The sequence below is a fragment of the Electrophorus electricus genome, chromosome 14 (assembly GCF_041902795.1).
Source record: "Electrophorus electricus isolate QZ-2024a chromosome 14, ASM4190279v1, whole genome shotgun sequence".
In the NCBI taxonomy this organism is placed as follows: domain Eukaryota; kingdom Metazoa; phylum Chordata; class Actinopteri; order Gymnotiformes; family Gymnotidae; genus Electrophorus; species Electrophorus electricus.
This window is the reverse complement of record NC_137510.1, coordinates 6,705,001-6,726,026: the sequence shown is the minus strand read 5'-3', so window position 1 is coordinate 6,726,026 and position 21,026 is coordinate 6,705,001. Positions and strand designations below refer to the sequence as shown.

General features: G+C 43.7%; 1 protein-coding gene across 5 annotated transcripts in view; it reads left to right on the top strand.

Moving 5' to 3' along the window:
• The window catches only part of agap3 (ArfGAP with GTPase domain, ankyrin repeat and PH domain 3), a 117,171-nt gene that overhangs the window by 61,374 nt on the left and 34,771 nt on the right, over nt 1–21,026 (top strand). For 2 of the 5 annotated variants that reach the window (XM_035530598.2, XM_027020292.3), the window contains exons 4-11: nt 1,218–1,303; nt 2,807–2,948; nt 4,061–4,195; nt 6,301–6,428; nt 7,202–7,357; nt 12,788–12,871; nt 16,673–16,777; nt 18,992–19,163. In XM_035530598.2, the coding sequence (XP_035386491.1) occupies nt 1,218–1,303; nt 2,807–2,948; nt 4,061–4,195; nt 6,301–6,428; nt 7,202–7,357; nt 12,788–12,871; nt 16,673–16,777; nt 18,992–19,163 (1,008 nt within the window). Of the gene's footprint in view, nt 1–1,135; nt 1,304–2,806; nt 2,949–4,060; nt 4,196–6,300; nt 6,429–7,201; nt 7,358–9,822; nt 11,520–12,787; nt 12,872–16,672; nt 16,778–18,991; nt 19,164–21,026 lie in introns of those variants that run through there. The other 3 variants (XM_081695739.1, XM_081695740.1, XM_081695741.1) reach the window with 2 other exon arrangements.

The following is a 21,026-nucleotide window of genomic DNA, read 5'->3' as shown; positions in this document are numbered from 1 at the left end:
ATTTATAAATGTATTTGCTTCATTTAGTTGCAATGAAGTATTTAGCACATTTCAGCTAATGCCAGCACAGGTAGTAGGTCCTTATAACATTTTGTCTGATTATTCTTTGCTAGGCTATTCTTTATTCTATGCTATATCTGGGTAAAAAGACTGTGCTTCCACTATATACAAAATTTATAGTCTCCTCTTACCTTATAGTTAAACTTCTCCATACTTTTAAGGACCCTTCATTTTTTAGCATGTTCCTATTTCTCTCACTGGTGCTAGCACATTTATGTTGTTTGTGCTTTGCTTTAACCACAGACGCATCTTATTCACATTCTTCTGATATGGGAAAACCTTTAATTCAAGGTATTCCCACAGGCCCTCCTGTTCTATCAGCTTTTATAGCTAGTGGCTCACAAAGCGGGGCGGGGGGGTGGGGGTGGAGAGACATCTGTTGATGAGAGGGAAAGAAAATCAGGGCTGCTAACATCTCATATTCTCTTGGGCATGGCCCAGGCCAGCAGTGACTGGACTAAATTCACTTTTTTCATTTTACCTGTTGTTACCCATTCTGATCCAGTTCTGCCCTCAGAGGTCAATATCCATAACCTGATAGGCTCTCCGAGGGCAGAATTGGATCAGAATGGATGACAGCAGGCAAAATGAAAAAAAGTTCGCTTAGTGCAAAGTAGATGAGGTATGCAAAAAAAAGTGATGTTTGCATGTTATTTTGTATCTTTCAAAGAATAATTGTTTTTAAACTTCCCAATTAAAGAAATAAAATTTCTTTAATTTTTTTTAAACATTCCTCACTGCAAGATATGCAAAACTATCCACTGGTACAAGGTTTTTTTTTGTTTGTTTGCTTGTTTGTTTGTTTGGCATGCTCCACTAATTGTTTCCTTTCATTCATCTCTGTACTTATGTTATATTTTATGTGTACCCCGGCAGAGGTGTAGCACTGTAATATGGATATGATGTTACTTTGGCAAATGTCTGTTTAAGTGGGCCGAGTACTTATGTGAGTTGAAATGTCTGCAGGTTAAATGGAAGTTGCTGGACTGTGATTTTGTCTTCAGGAGAGAGCTTTTGCAGGCTTTTGTCCTTCCTTTTTATGTTCCTTTCCATTTGCCATGTTTTGTCCTCATAGCTCAGCTTGAGAGACACAAGTAGCCCAGCAGCTCTGTGTGACCTGCTGCTCATCGACCAGGACCATTTTTGCTCTCTCACAGGAGGCCGCTTTAAAAAGGAAATGGTGGTGGATGGACAGAGCTATCTCCTGCTGATACGAGATGAGGGAGGACCTCCTGAACTTCAGGTATGGCTACAAAACATTAACTCACTGTCTTGCTGCCTATCCGCATGTCTGCCATATCTGGGGTGATTCTCCCAAAATCACTGCAGTGATAAGGTCATCTTAAAATGGATAGGTGCTCTCCTTCCAACAGTTCATGTGATTATAACATGGCAGTTCCTCTGGGGAATTCATATTGTACACTGTATATTAAATGTAGAACACCTCAAAACTTTCTGATCCAGCTCACCCCACATTTATGAGCTTCTTTTAACATATGAAGTCTGATCCGAAGGGCACGAACTTCCAAAGCGTATCGGACTTGATCGTTCCAGCCTGTCTCTGCTGCGGAGAAAGCTGATGACTCATGCTCAACCCGATAGGAGTCAGCTGCGTGGAGGGAACAAAATGGCATGAATTTTGTTGAAAGGAGCTTATTGTGTGGCGACATCAGGAAGATCATTGCGGCCTTCTAATGCAGCACAACGCTAATCGCTCTCAGCATTATTGCTCTCTGTAAAAAGCCGGCCTGCCCAAAAAAGGTGGCGATGCGTAAGCACCATCGCATGAGCATACTGGCACACCCCTCTGTCAGCAGCGAGGAGGGAACATGGAGTGCTCCTGTGGCCGAGTGACTGATGACTGCTGTCTCTCACAGACTCTTATTTTCTCTTTGTCTGGGAGGCCCAGCCCCATACCCCCCCCCCCCCCCCCCCAAGCGTTCCAGACCTGCCACAGCTTGTTGTAATTACGAGCTGATGACGCTCTTAGAGGCCTCCAGGGCTGCGAACTGCACTCTTGCACAGCAGGCGGGAAGGCAGCGATGGAAGCCTTCCCGTGGGGGTTGCTCCTGGCACCGCCCCAGGCTGATTACACTCACACTCCCTCTTCTGGCCACGCCACGCCTCTGTTATGGTAGCATTATGCAAATGAATTTAGCTTGGAATGCATTTGGTGACGTGGGAATCCTGTAGAGAATCATGTAGGAGTAGAAGCAGCTTAACACGCTGTGAAACAGATGGTGCTCCTGCACTATGAGAGGAATTCATAGGTGTATAAACTGTCACACTGGAAAAATTAAAGCCAAAAAAATGCAAAGTGCAGAGCTCTTCATCGACTCTCAGCGATCAGCGGTGAAAGTTCAGGATCAATCTTCAGCCTTGGGCCTGGATCGGTTCCAAACTTGTCCGAGAACCGATGGATGCCTACGAGGAATGCATCTAACTTCTAAAACGATCTCCCCCTTCAGAGAGGAACATGCTCATATGTCCACACGATCACATTAGTCTTATCTTTCTCACTGTCCTCCAAACACTAATCACATCCTCTGGCTCGAAATGAATAAATGAATGTGAGTGACATCAGCACGTTGATTCTTAAACGGGCCTATCGTTGACGGTGGCAGAAAATGACAGAATAAATTGACTGGAAGGGGGTTAACCCAGGGAGGGATGTTTTCAAGGATGTCTCCAGACAAATCGTGGCTAGTGAGTGTTTCAGACTGCATTTGTTCATGTATTTGCTCAGTTCGCTGCGTGGGTGGATGCGGTGGTGTTCGTCTTCAGCCTGGAGGATGAAATCAGCTTCCAGACAGTCTATAACTACTTCCTGCGGCTGTCCAGCTACAGGAACACAGCGGAGGTGCCCATGGTGCTGGTGGGGACGCAAGGTGGGTCACGATTCAGCTACTTTAGTCCTTCATTACAGCATGTCAAACTCCAGCATCTCAAAACACCACCAGTCTTTCCCTCAACACCTATAACATCAACCCTCCAGCTCTCAGTATTATTATTACACCACCAGCTGTCTTTCGTTACTACATGACAAACACTAATTCTTCTTACTTACATACAAACTCTATAGACCTTATAGCCAGTGTTCTCAGAATTATACTATGAATTCTACTTTCCTTTGTTTTGTACTACCATTCTAGTCACAATGGTGTGTATCCCTGATTGGGGTAGATAGCAATGATGAAATTAAACTATTTGCATAGCGTAAGCAACTTGCAAACTTCTCTAAAGGTTTTTCAGCATTTACTTTTGCAAGTATTTCATAATAAAATACATGAAAGAGACATGAGCTTCCACCCTGGATTGTCCTCCAGCACCCTTTTTGCGCTTTACTCTGACAGAAAGACAGTAATAAATTAATTTTCATCAGGTCTCTTGTCAGGCTGCGTAACGTCTATTTTTTTTATTTTTAAGTCATATTACTCTGTACAAGGATATTTGGCCTCTGGCTTCTGGTGGCAGAGATGCATACTCCCAGGCAAAAGTTTGAGTGTACTTTCTGGAAACGTCTTAACTTTTATGTTCTATTGTAGAAGTTTTTAAATATTACTCGCACCCTTCAAAATGATAAATAAAGTGCAAATTGCACCGAAGCAATGTTTGAGAGAGCTGAGAACTGCCCTCATCTTAGATTGAGGTGCTGAATGAAGGCGCTTTTGCCCTTTAGATTGTGCAGCACATGGGATGAAGCTAACATTGCCTGCCTTTGGGCAATTGCTTCATCAAAATTTCACCTTTTTTTCTTCTTTTTTTAACTAACAAGGCTGAAGTTACTTTCCTTATTACAATTAAAATTCATTCCAATTACCAATTACAATTCATTACAATTACAAATTAGTAAAGTTAAGATTTTTATTGCAGTTGTCCTATGATTATCTCCTTATCACAGTTTAGGATATAGGAAATCAGTTTCAAGCAAGTGCACTGAAGTGTTCAAGCAGCGACGCAATGATGGAGAAAAACTTACATGCTGTCTGTTCCCCTCAAGATGCCATCAGTGCCACAAACCCGCGAGTGATTGACGACGCTCGCGCACGCAAGCTGTCCAATGACCTGAAGCGCTGCACATACTACGAGACCTGCTCCACTTACGGCCTCAATGTGGAGAGAGTCTTCCAAGATGGTGAGACGCTGCTCTTTTCCTGTCCATCTCACAGGCTCAGGTTTGGGCTTGGGACTGCACTGTCCTTTTGGAGTGCTGCTTCGAGCACTTGGTTAAGCTCTGGCAGGCACCACTACTTTCCTTGGACTGCAGAGCTTTAGAATGTGAATTTGGACTTAATAAGCATCGGCTGTGTCCTCCTTCATGTGCTCTGTTTGACTACTCATAATACCAACATACTGCTCCTTCTGTTACTATCTCATTGTCTCTCCATGGACAGTCATATTGGGTTTGTATATTAGTGATCTAATACTGCCATGTGATGGCATACTGTATAATATGGCATACTGTAAACCCAGCTACGTTTAGTAATCAGAGCCTGGCTACCTGCTCTTTTCTTCGAGAATAAAAGCACTGAACCTGGATCAGTTTGGCCATCCTTAGTCATTTGATTTAATAGCCAGAAAAAAAACAGATCCTAGAGTGGTACTCCATACTCAGGGGCCCAAATTTTATATTAGCTGGGAAGGAAAGTTGCTGATTTTTTTTTTTATTGCTCTGCTTGACTGCACGTCTGTCATGCTCTGAGCTTGTCTGGCTCCTCTCGGCACTCTTCTCCACATGCCGCCCAACGCCAGGACGGTGGTGACTGGGTGAGTGGGCAGGTGGACTGCCCTCTCTGCTCTTAATTGCCTCCTTGGGCTGTGTTTGAAATAATTAAAAGAGTGAGATGAATTTGTTGCCTGTTTGCTGCTCCTGAGCATTCAGGCACACTGCAACCTCGACTCTCAGAATGATGGTCACTTTTGTCTCTTCGTCTCTATCCACATCCACAGGCATCCGTATTTTGTCTCCCTCTGTCTCATACTCTGTCTCTGTCTCTCACTGCTTTCTTACTTTGTGCACTTGTTCTACCATCTCTACACGCTGGTACTGCAAAAGCAACATTTTTCTCTCACCTGTCTGCAGTATTTTTAAAGTTGCTTATCCCACCACTTGCTCCGCCTCTCTTTTCATCTACCTTTCTGTCCTTAAAGATGTAATTCCGCCATAATCTGTGGACAGCGGCAGGACACTGCTTCTCAGTGATAAATGAGCTTGCAGTGGAGGGTCTTGTGTAATGAGGGCGGCATGGAAGGAGGCTTGAATGTGTCATTTATATAACTGCACGGAGCAGAGAGCTGCCTACATCTCCCCCGCGAGAGCCAACAATTGGCTGGTCACCACATTTTGCTTTTGTCATTGACAGTTCTCATAGCTGTTAATGGTTATTTACAGCAAACACTACCCATTAGGTTGGAGAATCAGCTGCTGCTCAAGAGGCCTTGCTGGTTATGTGCTGCACTGTGCATTATACTGAGTAGTCAAATTAAAGTAGTGACGTTTGAGGTTAGCTCGCCCCCTGGTGGCTGGATTTATCATAGCTGTTCCCCACCTGAGGCTCATTAGTGCCAATTCTGTCATATTGTAATGAAGGACTGTGTTGTATGTTGGACATAAATACTGCCGTTATATTACTTCATGATGCAGTCTCAGAATTCATCTTTGCATTACTTTGACTGAAATGATTATTTTGTTGGCTCATGTAAATGCCATGATTCATCAGACCTCCCACAGAGCACTCATGTGGAATGGCTGAGATTGGTCGAGATGTTTTTACAATAAAAATTTGTAAAATGGCTCATTTGCATATGGTAACCTTCTGCAATTTCAGTATTTCAAAGACCATATCTGTAATAATTAATAACGATTTAATGATTTATTGAGTCTCCCCATTACTGTCCTTACTAATTACTACTACCTAGAGGTAGCTGATTCCAGATCAGCACAAAAATACTGTTATATTTCTGATTAAATACAAAATCCCATAGTTAACAGATTATTTGCAACTCAAATAATTTTTGTAGTACAACACTGAAAAATTCTTATATTTAACATTCCAAACTCTATCCCTGAGATCCCCTCTCCACAGAAAATGAGCTGAACATACAATAATGAACACATACATCAAGAAATCATAAAAAGGCAAACAGCATATTTTCTTTCACATCACAGTGATGTCCCTTGTGTACGTGTGTGGGTGTGTGTGGGTGTGTGGGTGTGGGTGCGGGTGGGTGTGTTCACAGTTGCCCAGAAGGTTGTGGCACTGAGGAAGAAGCAGCAGTTAGCCATTGGGCCATGCAAGTCTTTGCCCAACTCCCCCAGCCACACGTCCGTGCCTGCTGCGGCCATCCCTTCTGTACACATCAACCAGGTGAGACTAGCTTCGCCTGACCTCTGACCCCTGAGCCCCTATATTTCTCCTCTACTCCTGTACCTCACCTGGTAGAGCAGAGAGTTCTGAATAAGAGTGTCTGCCAAGTGATTAAAATGTATGAAAAAATATTGTCAGTAACTAAATAGCTCTATATTCTCAGTACTTTAGGTGGATTTATACGGCTTTGAATTATCAGTATTTCAAACGGATCTAGACAGCTCTGTACTCTCAGTACTTTAACTGAAGGCTGGTGTCAGTGCTTCGTGATGGTGGTGCATTCTGAGAGCTGAAATCACAGTTTTTCCAAACCCATGTGCTTCCAGTGTAGTGAGTGTAGTGTTTATAGTGGTGCCACAGATATCTGCGTGTCACAGGTGTGTCACAGCCCAGAAAGATCCTCCAGCCTCTCTCCAGGTAGCACTGCTTTTTGATCTTACATATGAATCTGCATGTCCTCTCTCTCTCTCTCTCTCTCTCTCTCTCTCTCTCTCTCTCTCTCTCTCTCTCTCTCTCTCTCTCTTTCTTTCTTTCTTTCTTTCTGTCATTCTCTTTTTTCTGAATCTGTTTCTACAATCTGTTTCTCTTCATATTTGATCTCCCACTCATGCATGCTTTTGGCTTCTTTCTCTGCCATTGTCATTTTCCATCTCTCTCTCTCTCTCTCTTTCTCTCTCTCTCCCTCTCTCCCTCTCTCTCTCCCTCTCTGTCTCTCTCTCTCTCTCTCCCTCCCCCTCTCTCTCTCCCTCTCTGTCACCCACCCTCCTCCCCAGACGGCTAACGGAGGTGGCGCATTCAGTGACTACTCCTCCTCCGTCCCCTCCACCCCCAGCATAAGCCAGCGGGAGATGCGCATCGAGACGATTGCTGCCTCCAACACGCCCACGCCCATCCGCAAGCAGTCCAAGCGCCGCTCCAACATCTTCACAGTAAGTATGCGGCAGCTGATGCACAGCACTGCGCACTCGCACTACTGAGAGAGAGAGAGAGACAGCGAGGGAGCGCCCACTAGCTGCAGGTCTTCGCACAACTCTCCCCCCTTTGAATTGAGTGGTTTAAATAAGCTGGTGATGGCAGGGAGGCTGTCCCTAGATCTGCAGTTAGAGGACTCTTCTCCAGGCACGCCCATCTACGCAGGTGGCGTTATATCAGCTTCTGACCACCAGAGGGAGCAGCTGAGCTCAGTCTTACCAAAGCCCTCCTCTGTCCACCTGCAAGCTTTCCATAATGAAACATTGTAATGAATAATGAAAGGCTAGAACTGATTATGTCAACTAGGAAAAGGGCAAATATTTAAATTTTACATCATAAACACTTTTTCTTTTTATCTTCCCTTCTCTGGAGCTCATTTTTCTAATGTAAATTTTCAAGCTTTACACCAAGCAAAGAGATCCTAGCTTTTTAATCTCTTTGAAATATGCATGTTGCTCCCCAGTTCCTCTTTTATGAGAGCATCTGTTCATCTTTCACTTTGCCCTCCCTTCTGTCACTGCATCAACCAACAAACCCCAAGCCCCTCCCCCTTCTCTTCTCACTTTAACAGACGTTCGCCTAGCGTGGCTGTCTGCTGGAGCAAGAGACAGGGGCAGAGCTACACACACTTTACTAGCACCACCCCCATACTCCAACCTAACAAATCAAGACCACCCTGGTCCATTCAGCCCACAGCTGCAAGTCTTTCACCCAGTTCAGGCCCTTTTCTGGTCATCAGGTCCCACTCCCTACGTCCTGCCCCACACACCCTCGCTCCTCCAATCAGAAGACCCCTGGAGGATGATTGGCGGCTGTTGTGCTAGCTCCCCTGTGCTATTTTCTCCCTCCCTCCCTGCTAGGTAGTGTCTAGCCCCGCCCATGTGGGCCATGAGCCGCTGCTGATGCGCATGATGGAGCAGAGGCATGCTACGTACCCCGTCTGGGTGCCCGAGTGGCAGAACGAGCGAGAGTTCCAACTAATGACCTTCTGAGGAGCAACGAACTCGACTCGGGGGAGGGTAGAGGTGTGGGAGGGGAGGAGGTGTGGGCAGAGCCACAGAAGAAGAGAAAACCAAGACAAAAAGAGTGCTGCAGGGTCTCCCTCAACCTTAAATGACACAAGAGTCCACCCGACTGGAGAAGACACGCTGAGGAGTGCCAGAATGGCATGACAGAAGTTGACCCCGCTGACCCACTGGCTCCACCAACACCACTGTCCTTGGTGTCACAGGCCATTGGATGCCATGGGCCGGATCGCTCGCCCGTGTATTAACCCCATGGGTCTTGGCTGTGGGCTTAAATAGGGAAGACCAACCAACCTGTCATACTACCTGTTCATTCATTACTTTACACAGCTTTTCCTTCGTTGTTTTGTGTTTGTTTGTTTTGAGGTCTTCTGTTTGCTGTTCTTTCACAGCTGCACTTAAAAGAGTGGCCTTACAGTCTAGAGTACTTTTGTATTTAAAAAAAATTGAAAGAAAAACAAGCAAAATGGCTGTTGAAAACTGTATATTATCATTTATCTAACTTCAGTATATTGTTTTTCATCATCCAAACTATTTAGATGAGGAAGGTTGTCTGAAAAGGCACAAGATTCAATATTCCACCAGTTACTTGATGCTTGTGTGCTTTCAAATTCATGAAAAATCCTGTTTGGCCCTGTTTTAGCTTAAATTGTATTACAGTTTGCATTTGCCTGTATTTTAGCAACAGTTTTGGCTGATCTTAAAACTAAATGGGCACGAACGTAGCTCCAGCTGCTGTCAAGTTTATACAAATTTGACCATGTAAAGAAATGGCCTATTTCTCAACTTTATGGTTAATTTACTAGAAGCGGATTGAGTTTGCTATCATTTCTGGAGAAAGACCACTCTAAATTGGCGTCGCTTTCTAGGTAGCTTCTGAGCATGAGACGGCAGTACTATGATTTAGAGAGAAGCCGCATGTCACTGTCATAAGCCTGGCCAGTCAACGGTGTCACTTCCGTTCCTTCTACACCCCTGCGTGTGTACGTTTTTGCGTGTGTGTTGTGTGCGTGTCGTGCCACTAGATGTCAGCAGAGGACAGCAAACCAATAGTCACACAGTGCTTCCATGGTACTTAAGGAACCGCGCCAGGTCATTTTCTGCTGGTATGATGTGCTGTCAGCTACTACATTGTTAGTCTCGTTGAGCTGTAATTTGTGTGTGAAAGCAGAGGGAGAGCGAAAGGGCTCTCTTTTCATTTTTTCTTTTTCTGTCTTTTTGTCATTTCACAGCTAGTACTTGTTTTTCACCCTCCCTCTCATCTCACTATCTCAACTGTTCATGGCACCTTCTCCATCACCCCCCACCCCCAGCCCCCGTCTTGAGTTTAAAAGTAAACAAAGCTACGTGTGTGTCCCATCACCAAAGTGTTGAACTGTTTCTGTCGATATTTGCAGATTTGCTCATCTGTTTCCAACCTTTCTTCAACAAAAAGGGCTCTCCAGCTTCTCATGAATTAGAGGAGCCCTTGTCGGCGTAATGGCAGAGTTCACAGGGCGTTCGCAGCTAGAGCTCGAGGAGTCATAAGCACTGGGGCTCCCACAGTCCAAAATGCTCACACACGCACTCACGCGCATGCACATACATGCGCATACACACACTTTTTCTCTCTGTCTCTCATACACACACACACACACACACACACACACACACACACACACACACACACACACAGACAGACATGTACACATACGTGCACACACACAAATACACACAAGCCACGCTAAGCATGCTGCTTTACCCCTAGTTCCTGGCCCCTTCTCTGTCTGTCCCCACAGCACTATGGGTAATGCGCCATGGCATCGTGCATGTCCCATGCCAGCCATATTGAAGGTTTTGACTGTTGGGAGGGGGGAACAACAAAAAATGCAAAACAATACAAACAAAAACAATTCCACAAACTTAAATAACGCTAGTTACATTTAAATGATTTTGTCATTGGACTCCTCGAGGTAAACTTTGCCCCATATCCAACTGCTCCGGACGGCGAAACCCCTTTCCTTTCTCATGAACCCTACAGCCCCTGTTCCCCTGGACAATTTTTAATCACACCCAAGGACTGAACTCTGACATGACATCACACTGCCTTTCTGCCACAAGCAAGGACTCTAAAGATGTGCCAAGATACTTTATTTGTTTCGTACCCCTTTCTTCCCTGATTTCTGTTGCTTTTTTCTCTTGATTTGACCTGGTTTCATTTTCTTTGTCTATTCTTGTTAAAATATACATGAGAAAGGAGGTAAGCATAGGTCAACCCTAGGTGAGTGGGAGGAGCTAGGTGAGATTCTTCACACTCCTCCTCAAGAGCTTTGAATACGGCCCTCCCAAGAGCAAGGGACTTGCTAGAGCCTCAATCAACAAGGCCGCAGCCTTTGCGAAATGACACGGGACGCCGTGGCATAACAGCCGAGCACTTGGTCCGAAGTTATGTGCCCACGATGGCTCCATAGCTCGTCCGCTCAATGATATGCCTGTGTCGCCAACAAATCCTCACGTACGCCAGCCGGCGTCCCGCGACGTCACCTACGTAAAGCTGCCGTGTTTTGTTGACCTTGGTACCGCCATGCCCCTGGCACTGCCAGCAGGGTCTCTTGAGGTGAACTGTGAAATATTTTATGAAGGCCTTCATAAACATAGGCGAGCATGGGGAGATGATAGCCTCTCGTTATCCCAGGGGTAGCAAAAAGAATCTGGAAATCATGGTTTGCACTGACTTGTTGAATGTAGTGTTTGTTCCACAGTACAATTTTTAAAAAATTCTTTGTTGGTTTTTATTTGTTTATTTATTAATTGTTTGCTCATGAAGCTGTGGAAAGAAAAACTGTTACAGAGACATTTTTATGATCATGGGAATATAATGGACAAACATAGACTGCCGTATATCTTGTATTGAAATTTATTTACAATGGTATTCAATAGAAAGTATATTCTATAGATATATGAGATCTCTAAAACAGCGCCTCTGTTGTCCTCCGTCAGAACTGCAACATGTGGTTCAGCTTGCTGATTCTTTCCAAGTGAACCTGTGACTTGATTTGTATGGTGTCTGTATATACAGTATATATAAAAGAGAAATAAAATGTTGAAAAATAAATTCACGGCACTGTGTCTGTTTGAAACTTTCCCTCTATTCTCCTTTGGCGAGTGAGTCTCCATCTCACTTTGAGTGACCTTAAGCTGTCTGATGTGTGAGTGCAGATTCATAATGTGGTGCGTGTATGTTTGATAACACTGTGTGTGTGTGTGTGTGTGTGTGTGTGTGTGTGTGTGTGTGTGTGTGTGGTGTGTGCGCGCGCACGTGTGGTGTGTGCCTTTTTTTCAAATTTTTTCCCCTTTAGATTTTCACTTTTTTTCTTCATTTTATTCAGTTTGTTGTAAATTAACTTGTTTGTTAATTTATAGTGGGTTGGGGATATTTATATGCTGCTATTTTTGATATGCTGTATTAACTTGCTTCTTTTCCAGTCTTCTTCCTGTTTGTGGTGGAGTCTCTTGGGGATGCAGGGATCTGACCAGCTCACAACTGCCCCTAACTGCCCCCCGCCTTTCCAAGTCTGATTGCTCTACATTTTAAATGCTTCTTTTGGAATTTTTAACCCTAACTCCCTTTTCAGTTTTCTTGTCTTTTTTCAAGGCTTGCAGGATATCATGAGTGTTATTTGCAGGTAGACTCCACTGAGGAACCCATGGAATGGTCAATTTTTGCTTTGTTTTCTGCTGTATTAACTTGTCTTTTTCCTTCCATTCCTACATGATGGTGGTTTCTTGCCCATGGTGTCTTAATCTGAGAGTCCATTAGTTTTGACTAATGGCTATGTGGTTGGTAATGCCTCACAGTCATTCATGTGAGGTCATCAAAAGGTGCCAGTGTTCAAAGAAGGTTTTATGGGTTGAGTCGCGACTTTTGTGTGTGTTTACCGGTCCAGCCTGTGTGGGGGATTTTGTTCTTTGTGTGTTTGTGTGCTGGTCTGCCCTTGTTCAGTTTGTGTATATATATTTATATATTGCACGCTCTGTGTACTGCTGTCTGTTGCGCTGTTTGGCTTGTGCTTTTTTTTTGGGGCCTCTTGAGAAGTTCTTTTAGTATTTTTATTACTATTATTTTATTTATTTTATTTATTTATCTTTTTATTTATTGTAAAGTTATTTTTCCCCTTTACCCCCCAACCCTACAACGCACACACACACACGCACGCACGCACACGTACAATTAAGATCATAATTCACTTTACACTCTCTCTCTCACACACACACACACACACACACACACACACACACACACACACACACACACACACACACACACACTCTTGTCTGCATGGTTTGTTCTGCAAACTGATTCGTTGTCTTGTTTCTTTGCAGTCACGGAAAGCCAGTGAGCAAGCAAAGAGCTCTGAATGTAAAACAGACAGCATAGGCAGTGGAAGAGCCATTCCCATCAAACAGGTAGGCGCCTTCCCATAACCCCATTTATTATGCCGGTAAGTATGATACTGTAGGATTAGTTCTCAGTGCTAAGGAGGATGTGTGTGCGTCTGACTCCCATTTGTTAATTGCTATTTAGAGATCATGTCATGGTCACTAGATGGCACTGCAGTATAAGATTGTCAAGTTAATAACATTACCAAAGTAGCACCACAGTAACTACACAGTTGCCACCGGTTTATCGACAGAAAACGGTGAACATGTACATCAGCCAAATGCAAGATGCCGTGATTGCGTTTTTACGGAGCACCTTTACTGGAATGTGCTCCCTTAGAATGTAGCAATGTCATAACATTCAGGAGTATTTGTAAACGAGGCCGATGATGTGAGTATAGTAACAGAACTATATTTTTAATTATAGGTTATTATGATCCATTGGTTTTACAATAACCGCGTTCTTGCTACTGATATTTCTGTTGTCTGCTCTTCTGCCATATGCAGCAAAAATTTTGATAGAAGTTTAAAAGGAGTTGAAGTAGTGCAGGGGGTTAGTCCATCCAGCTATGGAGCAGTGGATCCCTCTTACATCTAGTTATTACCTCCTGCTTAAGTGATTTATCATTTTTAAAATGTTTTCTCTTTTTACACCTGTTTTATTTTCCTAGTGTACTAGGTGTGAAAAATTTGTGTTAGAATGTTTAATGAGGTGGTGGTTGTTGTTGGTAGTGGTTGTTGTTGTTTATTATTATTATTATTATTATTGTTGTTGTTAATAATAATGATGATGATTATATTATTATTATTATTATTATTATTAATAATAATAATAATAATAATAATAATAATAATAATCTAATTGTTAGTTGATGCTTAATTACCATCATCCAAAATAATGTGTAATTAATTCCCACCATGTTTACAATGTCATAGTCATCCTGTCATATAACAGGAGGATACAATTGAAACAGTCAGATCTCTTTCCACTGTTACAACCTTGAAAACATATAACCCCCCCCTCCACCTCCCCCCACACACATACATGCACAAATACGAGCACGCACACACACACACACACACACACACACACACACACACACACACACACACACACACACACACACATAAACACACCACACCACACACATGCTGTATATCAATTACACTCAGTCTTTCAAGATAATCCTTCTTAAGAAGTGTCATTGTAAACTGTGTGAATGTGTGGAGTAGATGAAGGAAGGTGACCATGGTGGGATACCTTTGAATGGAGCTGATTGGCCAGCCAGTCACATGCACAATCGGCAAGATCAAAGTGCCAATGGGAGTATAATTGCCTCCCACTGGGCAAATTACACAGTGTGGGCTACTACCCCCCAACCCTGCCCCACCCAGTCTGTAAAAATGGTAAACAGGCCAACAAAGCGAGGGGTAGAGCAGAGAGCCTGTCAACACTGAGCTATTGTGCTTATCAGCAGTAAGACCCCTCCTGTCCTTCCTTCTCTCTCTTCTCCTTTTCTTCCTTCTCCTCCCCTCTCCTTTCCCTCTTTTCTTCCCCCCACCCCATCCTCTCACTGTCGGTGACCTCCACCACCACCAGCCCCCAGGTCACTGGTGTTGGGGCCATCCTGGTGACAGGATATAGACACTTTTATTTGGGCTATAAGCGGAAAAGGGTCTACCCATCTTTAGTATATCCTCTACCCATCATGTCTCCCCCCCCCCCTTCTCTGCTTACCATGGGGAAGTGATTGTTTTTTTGTGCAGTCAGTGGACCTTGACAGAGAAGGACATGGGTTTAATAATACCCCCCTTTGTTTACATGATATAAGTCTTCATTACATGTATTCATGTATTGTTCCTGAATAGCAAAAAGGAATGCGTTTCTGCACTGGACTGAAGGCAAAACAAATTGAGTGAAATCCTCATATAACAGCCGAGGTTAAGAAGATGAGTATTGCTGAGGGCCTCCTTTCCAGGTCAAAAAATTGGATTAACATGTGTTCTAATTGTGCAATTATTGATGCACCACATGCTGTACAATCTTGGTTTTTCAGTTTTAGCATTGATTTCTTTGTTGGACTGTGGGCTGTGATTTTATTGGTGTGGGTATAGATCCGAGAGCACTCAATAAGAATACACCATACTCGCTATAGTCCTCCTGAAAGACATTTCTTTTATTTGATTCAAAAACCAATAGAGACATACTGACAAGTCCCATTAAATTGATGTTAAATGCAACGCTCCTGCTTTCAAGCTGAACCATATCTCTAAGTGCATGTAAACTTTGGGCAAACCCTAACCCTGCTGCTGAGGATATGGGCTTCTGGTAGTAAATGTCATCCTGAACACTTTGGTGGAGTCTAAATGGAGCAGCTGGTCCCATTCAGTCAAACAAGTTGCAATCTCGTCCATTCTGTTCCGCAGCGGCATAGCTGCCCAGAGGTCACTCCTTCTCTTCTGTCTTGCATTCCCGATGTCCTGCATTTGAACTGTTGCATGATTTTTGAAAGACGATGCATCATGATCTGTGCGGTGCTGTGCAACATGATTCACAGGAAGTGTGATATTGAGAGCCAACTTAATTTAAAAGATTAAAGCAACACCTGCCTGAGTGAAGACCATTGTCAAATTCAGTTCTGAATGAACCAGTAAAAATGGGCCTTGCTCAATGCCAAAGAAATGAATGTGGCTCATATTTAGGCATTCACTATGAGAAATTGTGAGAAAGGGCAAGTCTGGAGCAGCCTTTCCAAAATGTGAAGTGAGAGAAGGTATTATAGGTGTAAGTGTTCTAGACTGACATTGGTTGACTGTATTTAGCATCAGATGTGTGTAATTAGAGCATTTTACTGCAGGAAGATGGCAGACGGGAGACCAGTGTAAGTATGAAGTCAGGATTAGTGTGGATTGTTGGGTAAACAGCCTAATGCCCAGTTGACCCAGGGTCATCTTCTAATGGGCCACTCCCAGGAATGACACCCCCCTGCCCTCCAGGAAGAGGATTGGCCTGTTAAAACAGCCAAGTTGCCATTCACACACATACAAGCACACATGCACAAATCCCTTACTTGAAGTGGTAAATAGCACATGAAATCTGCCCTAATCCCCTGATTAAGTAGCAGACCCCCCTCACATGCGCACGTGCACACACACACACACACACACACACACACACACACACACAAACTCTCTCTCTCTTTTCCATGGCCTGTCATGTTTGGCCCCCTCTGGCTTGGGCCCTTGCATTGTTTGCCCTGGATGGGTTTGAGGAGATAAGGGAACAATCAGTGCTGCAGGCTCTAGCGGCAGGAGAGGGCCAGGGGACGCTGCGGCCACGCTTTGAAGCACCCCCGGATCGCACAGGATAATCCCAGCCTGACCAGGGTCTTCTGGAGTTCACCGGCGCTGCAGGCCTGTGCATACGCAGGGGGCTTCCACACTAATAGGATTTAGGCTCCTCTCTCATCGCGGCCCAGTGAGGGTGTCGAGACCAGGCTCAGAGAGCCAGGGTGGGAGAATTGGGGTGGAAGTCTGGCCTTGAAGAGTCAGGGTGGAAGTCTGAGGTGGGAGAGCCGGGGTCCGTAGACACTGGAGTTGCATATGGTTCGAAGAAAGCAAATGAAATGGATATTTTCAACATATGCATATATGCGAGCATCCTGTATATGTTTGGGTAACACAGTACTAAATAAAATGTTTTTCTTCAGGTATTAATTGGCTTAAATTACAATAGTCAGAAATACCAGCAACAGTGCTCCACCTACTCGTGTACAAGTGAAGGATTTAAATTTCTCTTTTTATCCTTTTTTGTTTTCCATTTTGCAGGGTATTCTGCTGAAAAGGAGTGGCAAATCGCTGAATAAAGAGTGGAAAAAGAAGTATGTCACATTGTGCGATAACGGCCTCCTCACCTACCATCCCAGTTTGCATGTGAGTGACAACATGAATCTGACTGACATGGTGGTATTGTTTGTTCAGGTGCACTTCTAACTCATGACTCTGACCACAAAAAGGAACTGTTGGTTAGAAGCAATGAGTGGTGTATCTGACTGGAGTACCCCTTCCCCCGTTTTTTATTCATGTGTTTGTGATGTGCATGTGAACTTGGCTCTGATTTCATGTCAGATATGTAAGGGGCTTTGGTTGGATGTCCTGTTCATGCATGTCTGCAAAATTGTACAGAGTGATGTAGTGGGATTAAATGATATGTGGAGCTGTGGAAAAACAGCCAGACCCCAATTTCACAACATGGTGACACCACGATAACGTTGTGTGGCAGCATGGCGGCAGTGGCGCTAATCGCCGTCATGGCAACGGAACACCCAGACGGCAAGCCGCAGGATGATGGCCAGATGGGCCGCCCCTGCCCCTGTTGCCACGGCAGCGAGTGTTTCTCATGGCAGTCTCAGCGGGTCCGGTGCGGCCTGATGTGCTCAGAGCATTCGTCTCTGTCAGAAACCTCACCACCTCCACCCCACACTCTTCATCGGTCTTAAACTATCTCAGTGGGCCCCTGCTCCCTGTCATTATCGACCGTGCTGTATCTCTGGCTCGTCTTATTCCTATGTTGTCTTCTCTCTGTGTGTATTTGGGCCATGTTGCTGGTCAGGGATCAGTTCCCCTGTGCAGCTGACCTTGATATAGGAAAGATGAAAATGGTCATTGGATCTTTTGTTGTTTTTGCAATATCAGCATTTTTGATACTGATGTATCTAACAGTGCAGTTTTTATTGCAAGTTGTGCAGACTTGAACAATCACAGACATTCCAAATAAGTATTGTGTGGGCATTTTTATTAATCAGAACGTTCACATGATGCAGTCAAACATATCTTTTGTTGAAACAATGCAGGCCTGTAATTTAACCCTGAAGGATTGAGTGTTCAGCAGTGTGTTTTAATGTATTGTGAGGCATGTCAGTCACATTATGTAGCAGTGTAATGACAATATATGTTTTTTATCCATACAGCTATACTTGGGTCAGAGATGCTCTTACCCAGGTACCCTTTGTGGAAAATGAATCTTGTCTCACTCTCTAAAATCAGAGAGGTGCGTAGAACAGCCCACATAATTATGGCTCTCGTGTGCACTGCAACAATGTGGTGTAGATGCTAGGCAACTTTTGGCCTCATCACCGTTACTTTTAGTGCTGGAGCTATTAGTGACAAGACACCTGTGGCCTTGCATCTCATAACTTCCATGAGTTACTCACACCATTTAACTGCAGTGAGGATGCTGAGAGAGAGAAGGAGATAGATAGATGGAGAGAGCTAGAGATGGAGAAAGAGAGAGAGAATCTGTTTAATTTTGCATTGTAGCCAGCAGAGCCATCCCACAATCCCCTTCTGTTAATTCTGTCTGCTACATCAATTAAATTGTTTGTAGAAACTAATTGAATATGGCTTAATCACACATCTTAATAGCTTTCTGCGCCTCGAACTGGCTGTTAATTCCTGCAATAAAGTGAAATGAGAGCGCTCACTGGGTAATTAGCAGTGAAGCTTTTGAAGAAATTAGTGCTTTATGGTGCGCAGTAAAAACGCAGAAGAGTCAGTGGGAGGCTTCCAAGGCCAAAATCTCCACATGCCTTTTTTTGTGCTGATTGGGGCGATTTTCACCTTGGCTTACCCCATTTGGGTTGTGCAAACTCCCATCCAAATGGAATGGCCGGATTTAAATGGGAATGAGCCCATTTGTGATCATTACCGCTAATTCTGCAGATCTGCAGAAGCAGAGATGCAGGTGAAGTTAACCGTGTGGGCTTGTTTGTGAATCCAGGCATTTGATATAGGCGTTCCATCTGCAGGGAGCTGGCTGAAGCGGTTGTCTAAAAAGGCAACCACAGTCACCATGGTGGCGCATAGAATAATGGGTCAGGCTACATGTGTATTATGAAGGATCTTTGGGAACTCTTTGCATCTGGTCATTTAGAAACCAGGTTTCTACCCTACCCCTGCCGAATTTCAGTTTATACAGATGTCTAAAATCATTAATTTCTTAAAAATGTAAAATGTTCTCAACTTTGTTTTATATTTTTTGATACATTTTTGGCACATTTGGTGTGCATAAAATGTCTCCCTCTCTAGAAGACCTGCAAAAAACCTGCAAAAACTGAATCTGCATTCGTTCTTCTTTGGGTGTTCCAGGATTATATGCAGAATGTCCACGGTAAAGAGATCGATTTGTTGCGGACGACAGTGAAGGTGCCGGGGAAGAGGCCTCCCAGAGCGGTGGCGACGGTGGCTCCAAGCGCTAGTCCCAAGGCCAACGGTTTAACCAAGGACAGAAGTACGATGCAGCTTGGCATCGGCTCTACCGGTGGGTGGGCAAGCGTATACAGAGGCTCTAAATAAGAATCGTTGCAAAGACCAATAGTAAAGCTCACAGTTGCAAATGTAAAATGCAACATTTATGAATGTCCTAATTATATTATCAAATCTTTAATATTTCTATATAAAGGTATATTGTAACCTTATGGTGACGTGGATTATTGTATGGTGATATAAAATTAAGTCTCATATCAGTCCTTAAGATGCAAAAATATCGTGTTTTTTTTTTTTTGCGATGTCTGGCTCAATAATGGAGATTCTATAATTCACATATTCTTTGCACAAATTAAGTTAAATATTAGATCACTTTTGTAAAATCGAAGAGAACATTTTGCTGAAATCTATGTATGAATGTGAAATGTCATTCACATTCAAAAATAACACATTCTGCCTAAGCAAGTTTTTTTTCAATTAGTGAGCCATGTAGAAATGCATGTTTGACTCACTACCCCTCACGAGATCTAACTGAGTCGAGGTAAGGCCAAGGTGTAATTAGATTTAGTGGTTTAAGATTGAGTAATTAATAAAAATGAGATGATCTGTCCTGTTGGCGTTCCGCAGTCTGGCGTGGCCTCTTTGGGAGCAGACGTGTCCAGACCTTGGCGTGGCTTAGTCCAGGCTAATTGCTTTTTTGCCATTAAAGACAGCACTACAGTGACTTCTGGGAATTGCAGTACTCTGGATCGAGTCCAATGTCCGGGTGCAATAGCCAGGTGGGATAATTAGTCAAAAAGAGGAGGAGAACGGGCTGTAATGTGTCTAGGCTTGGTAGAGAGCTTGCGGAAAAGGCTCATGGGTTGGGAGGTGTTGCGGAGTTGACTAATGATTAACCTTCACCTGACCGTAGAGGAGATGGGTGATGCTGTTTAGACCTGAAATGGTCTGCACATCTGGACTGTGCTTTGCCTAAAGAAATGGACACTGTTTCTAGGTAAGGGGAACAGAAATGTCCTAAGGCAGATAGCATACAGCAGTATTTTTAGCTGGTTTTATTTTCAGACTTTTGTTCACAGTGAATGCTGTAAACTGAGCTTGAACATTTATTTCCACATGTGGACTTTTCAGATTTGACCTGGCTAATTTTTCAAGTTTTGATATTTTATAAGATGCATTTAAATTCCAGGAAATAAAAAAACCTTCAGTTATGCTTTATTTAGAGGTCTATTATCACTGATTTTATTTCATAACTATGTAATTCGGTTATAAATATTTTCAGGAATGCTAGATGTAAGTCTAGAGTTATTTATATAAGCACTCATAGGTATCTGTAGTTTACTTATAACTGTGTTGTGTATGTGTCGTAAAAACTTTATGAGGCACTTGAGTAGGCCCCCTAATGTAAAGAGTAACCACACTGAATGTTAGGGATTTTTCTTTCTTTCTTTCAGTTGTCACTCTTTGCTACTGGCAACCCATACTGCCGCACATCATCTGGTTTTCACACAGGCACTATCTCTGGCCTAGATGAAATAACGGTTATTTCCACTCGAGAGGGAGAGGGAGAAGGTTGCGGCCTCGTCATGGGCCTTTGCTGAGTGGAGGGCCTACACTTGATTATGCAATCTGATTTTGATTTCATTAGGCATGCAGTTGATGCGAAGGAACAAAGGGGTAATTTTTCATTCATGGCACTCTAGCTGAGTCCTGTCTTTTCCTTTTGCTGGTAATTCATTCACTTTCCTCGAACTGAAGACCATTAGGGACGATTTGGTTCAGGGGTGGGATTGGGGAGAGGGTGGGGGTGGGTTAGAAAGAAAGATGGAGAAAGAAGAAAGAGTACAGAGAGAGAGAGAGAGAGAGAGAGAGAGAGAGAGAGAGAGAGAGAGAGAGGGGGTTGAGCGAATGAAGAAGA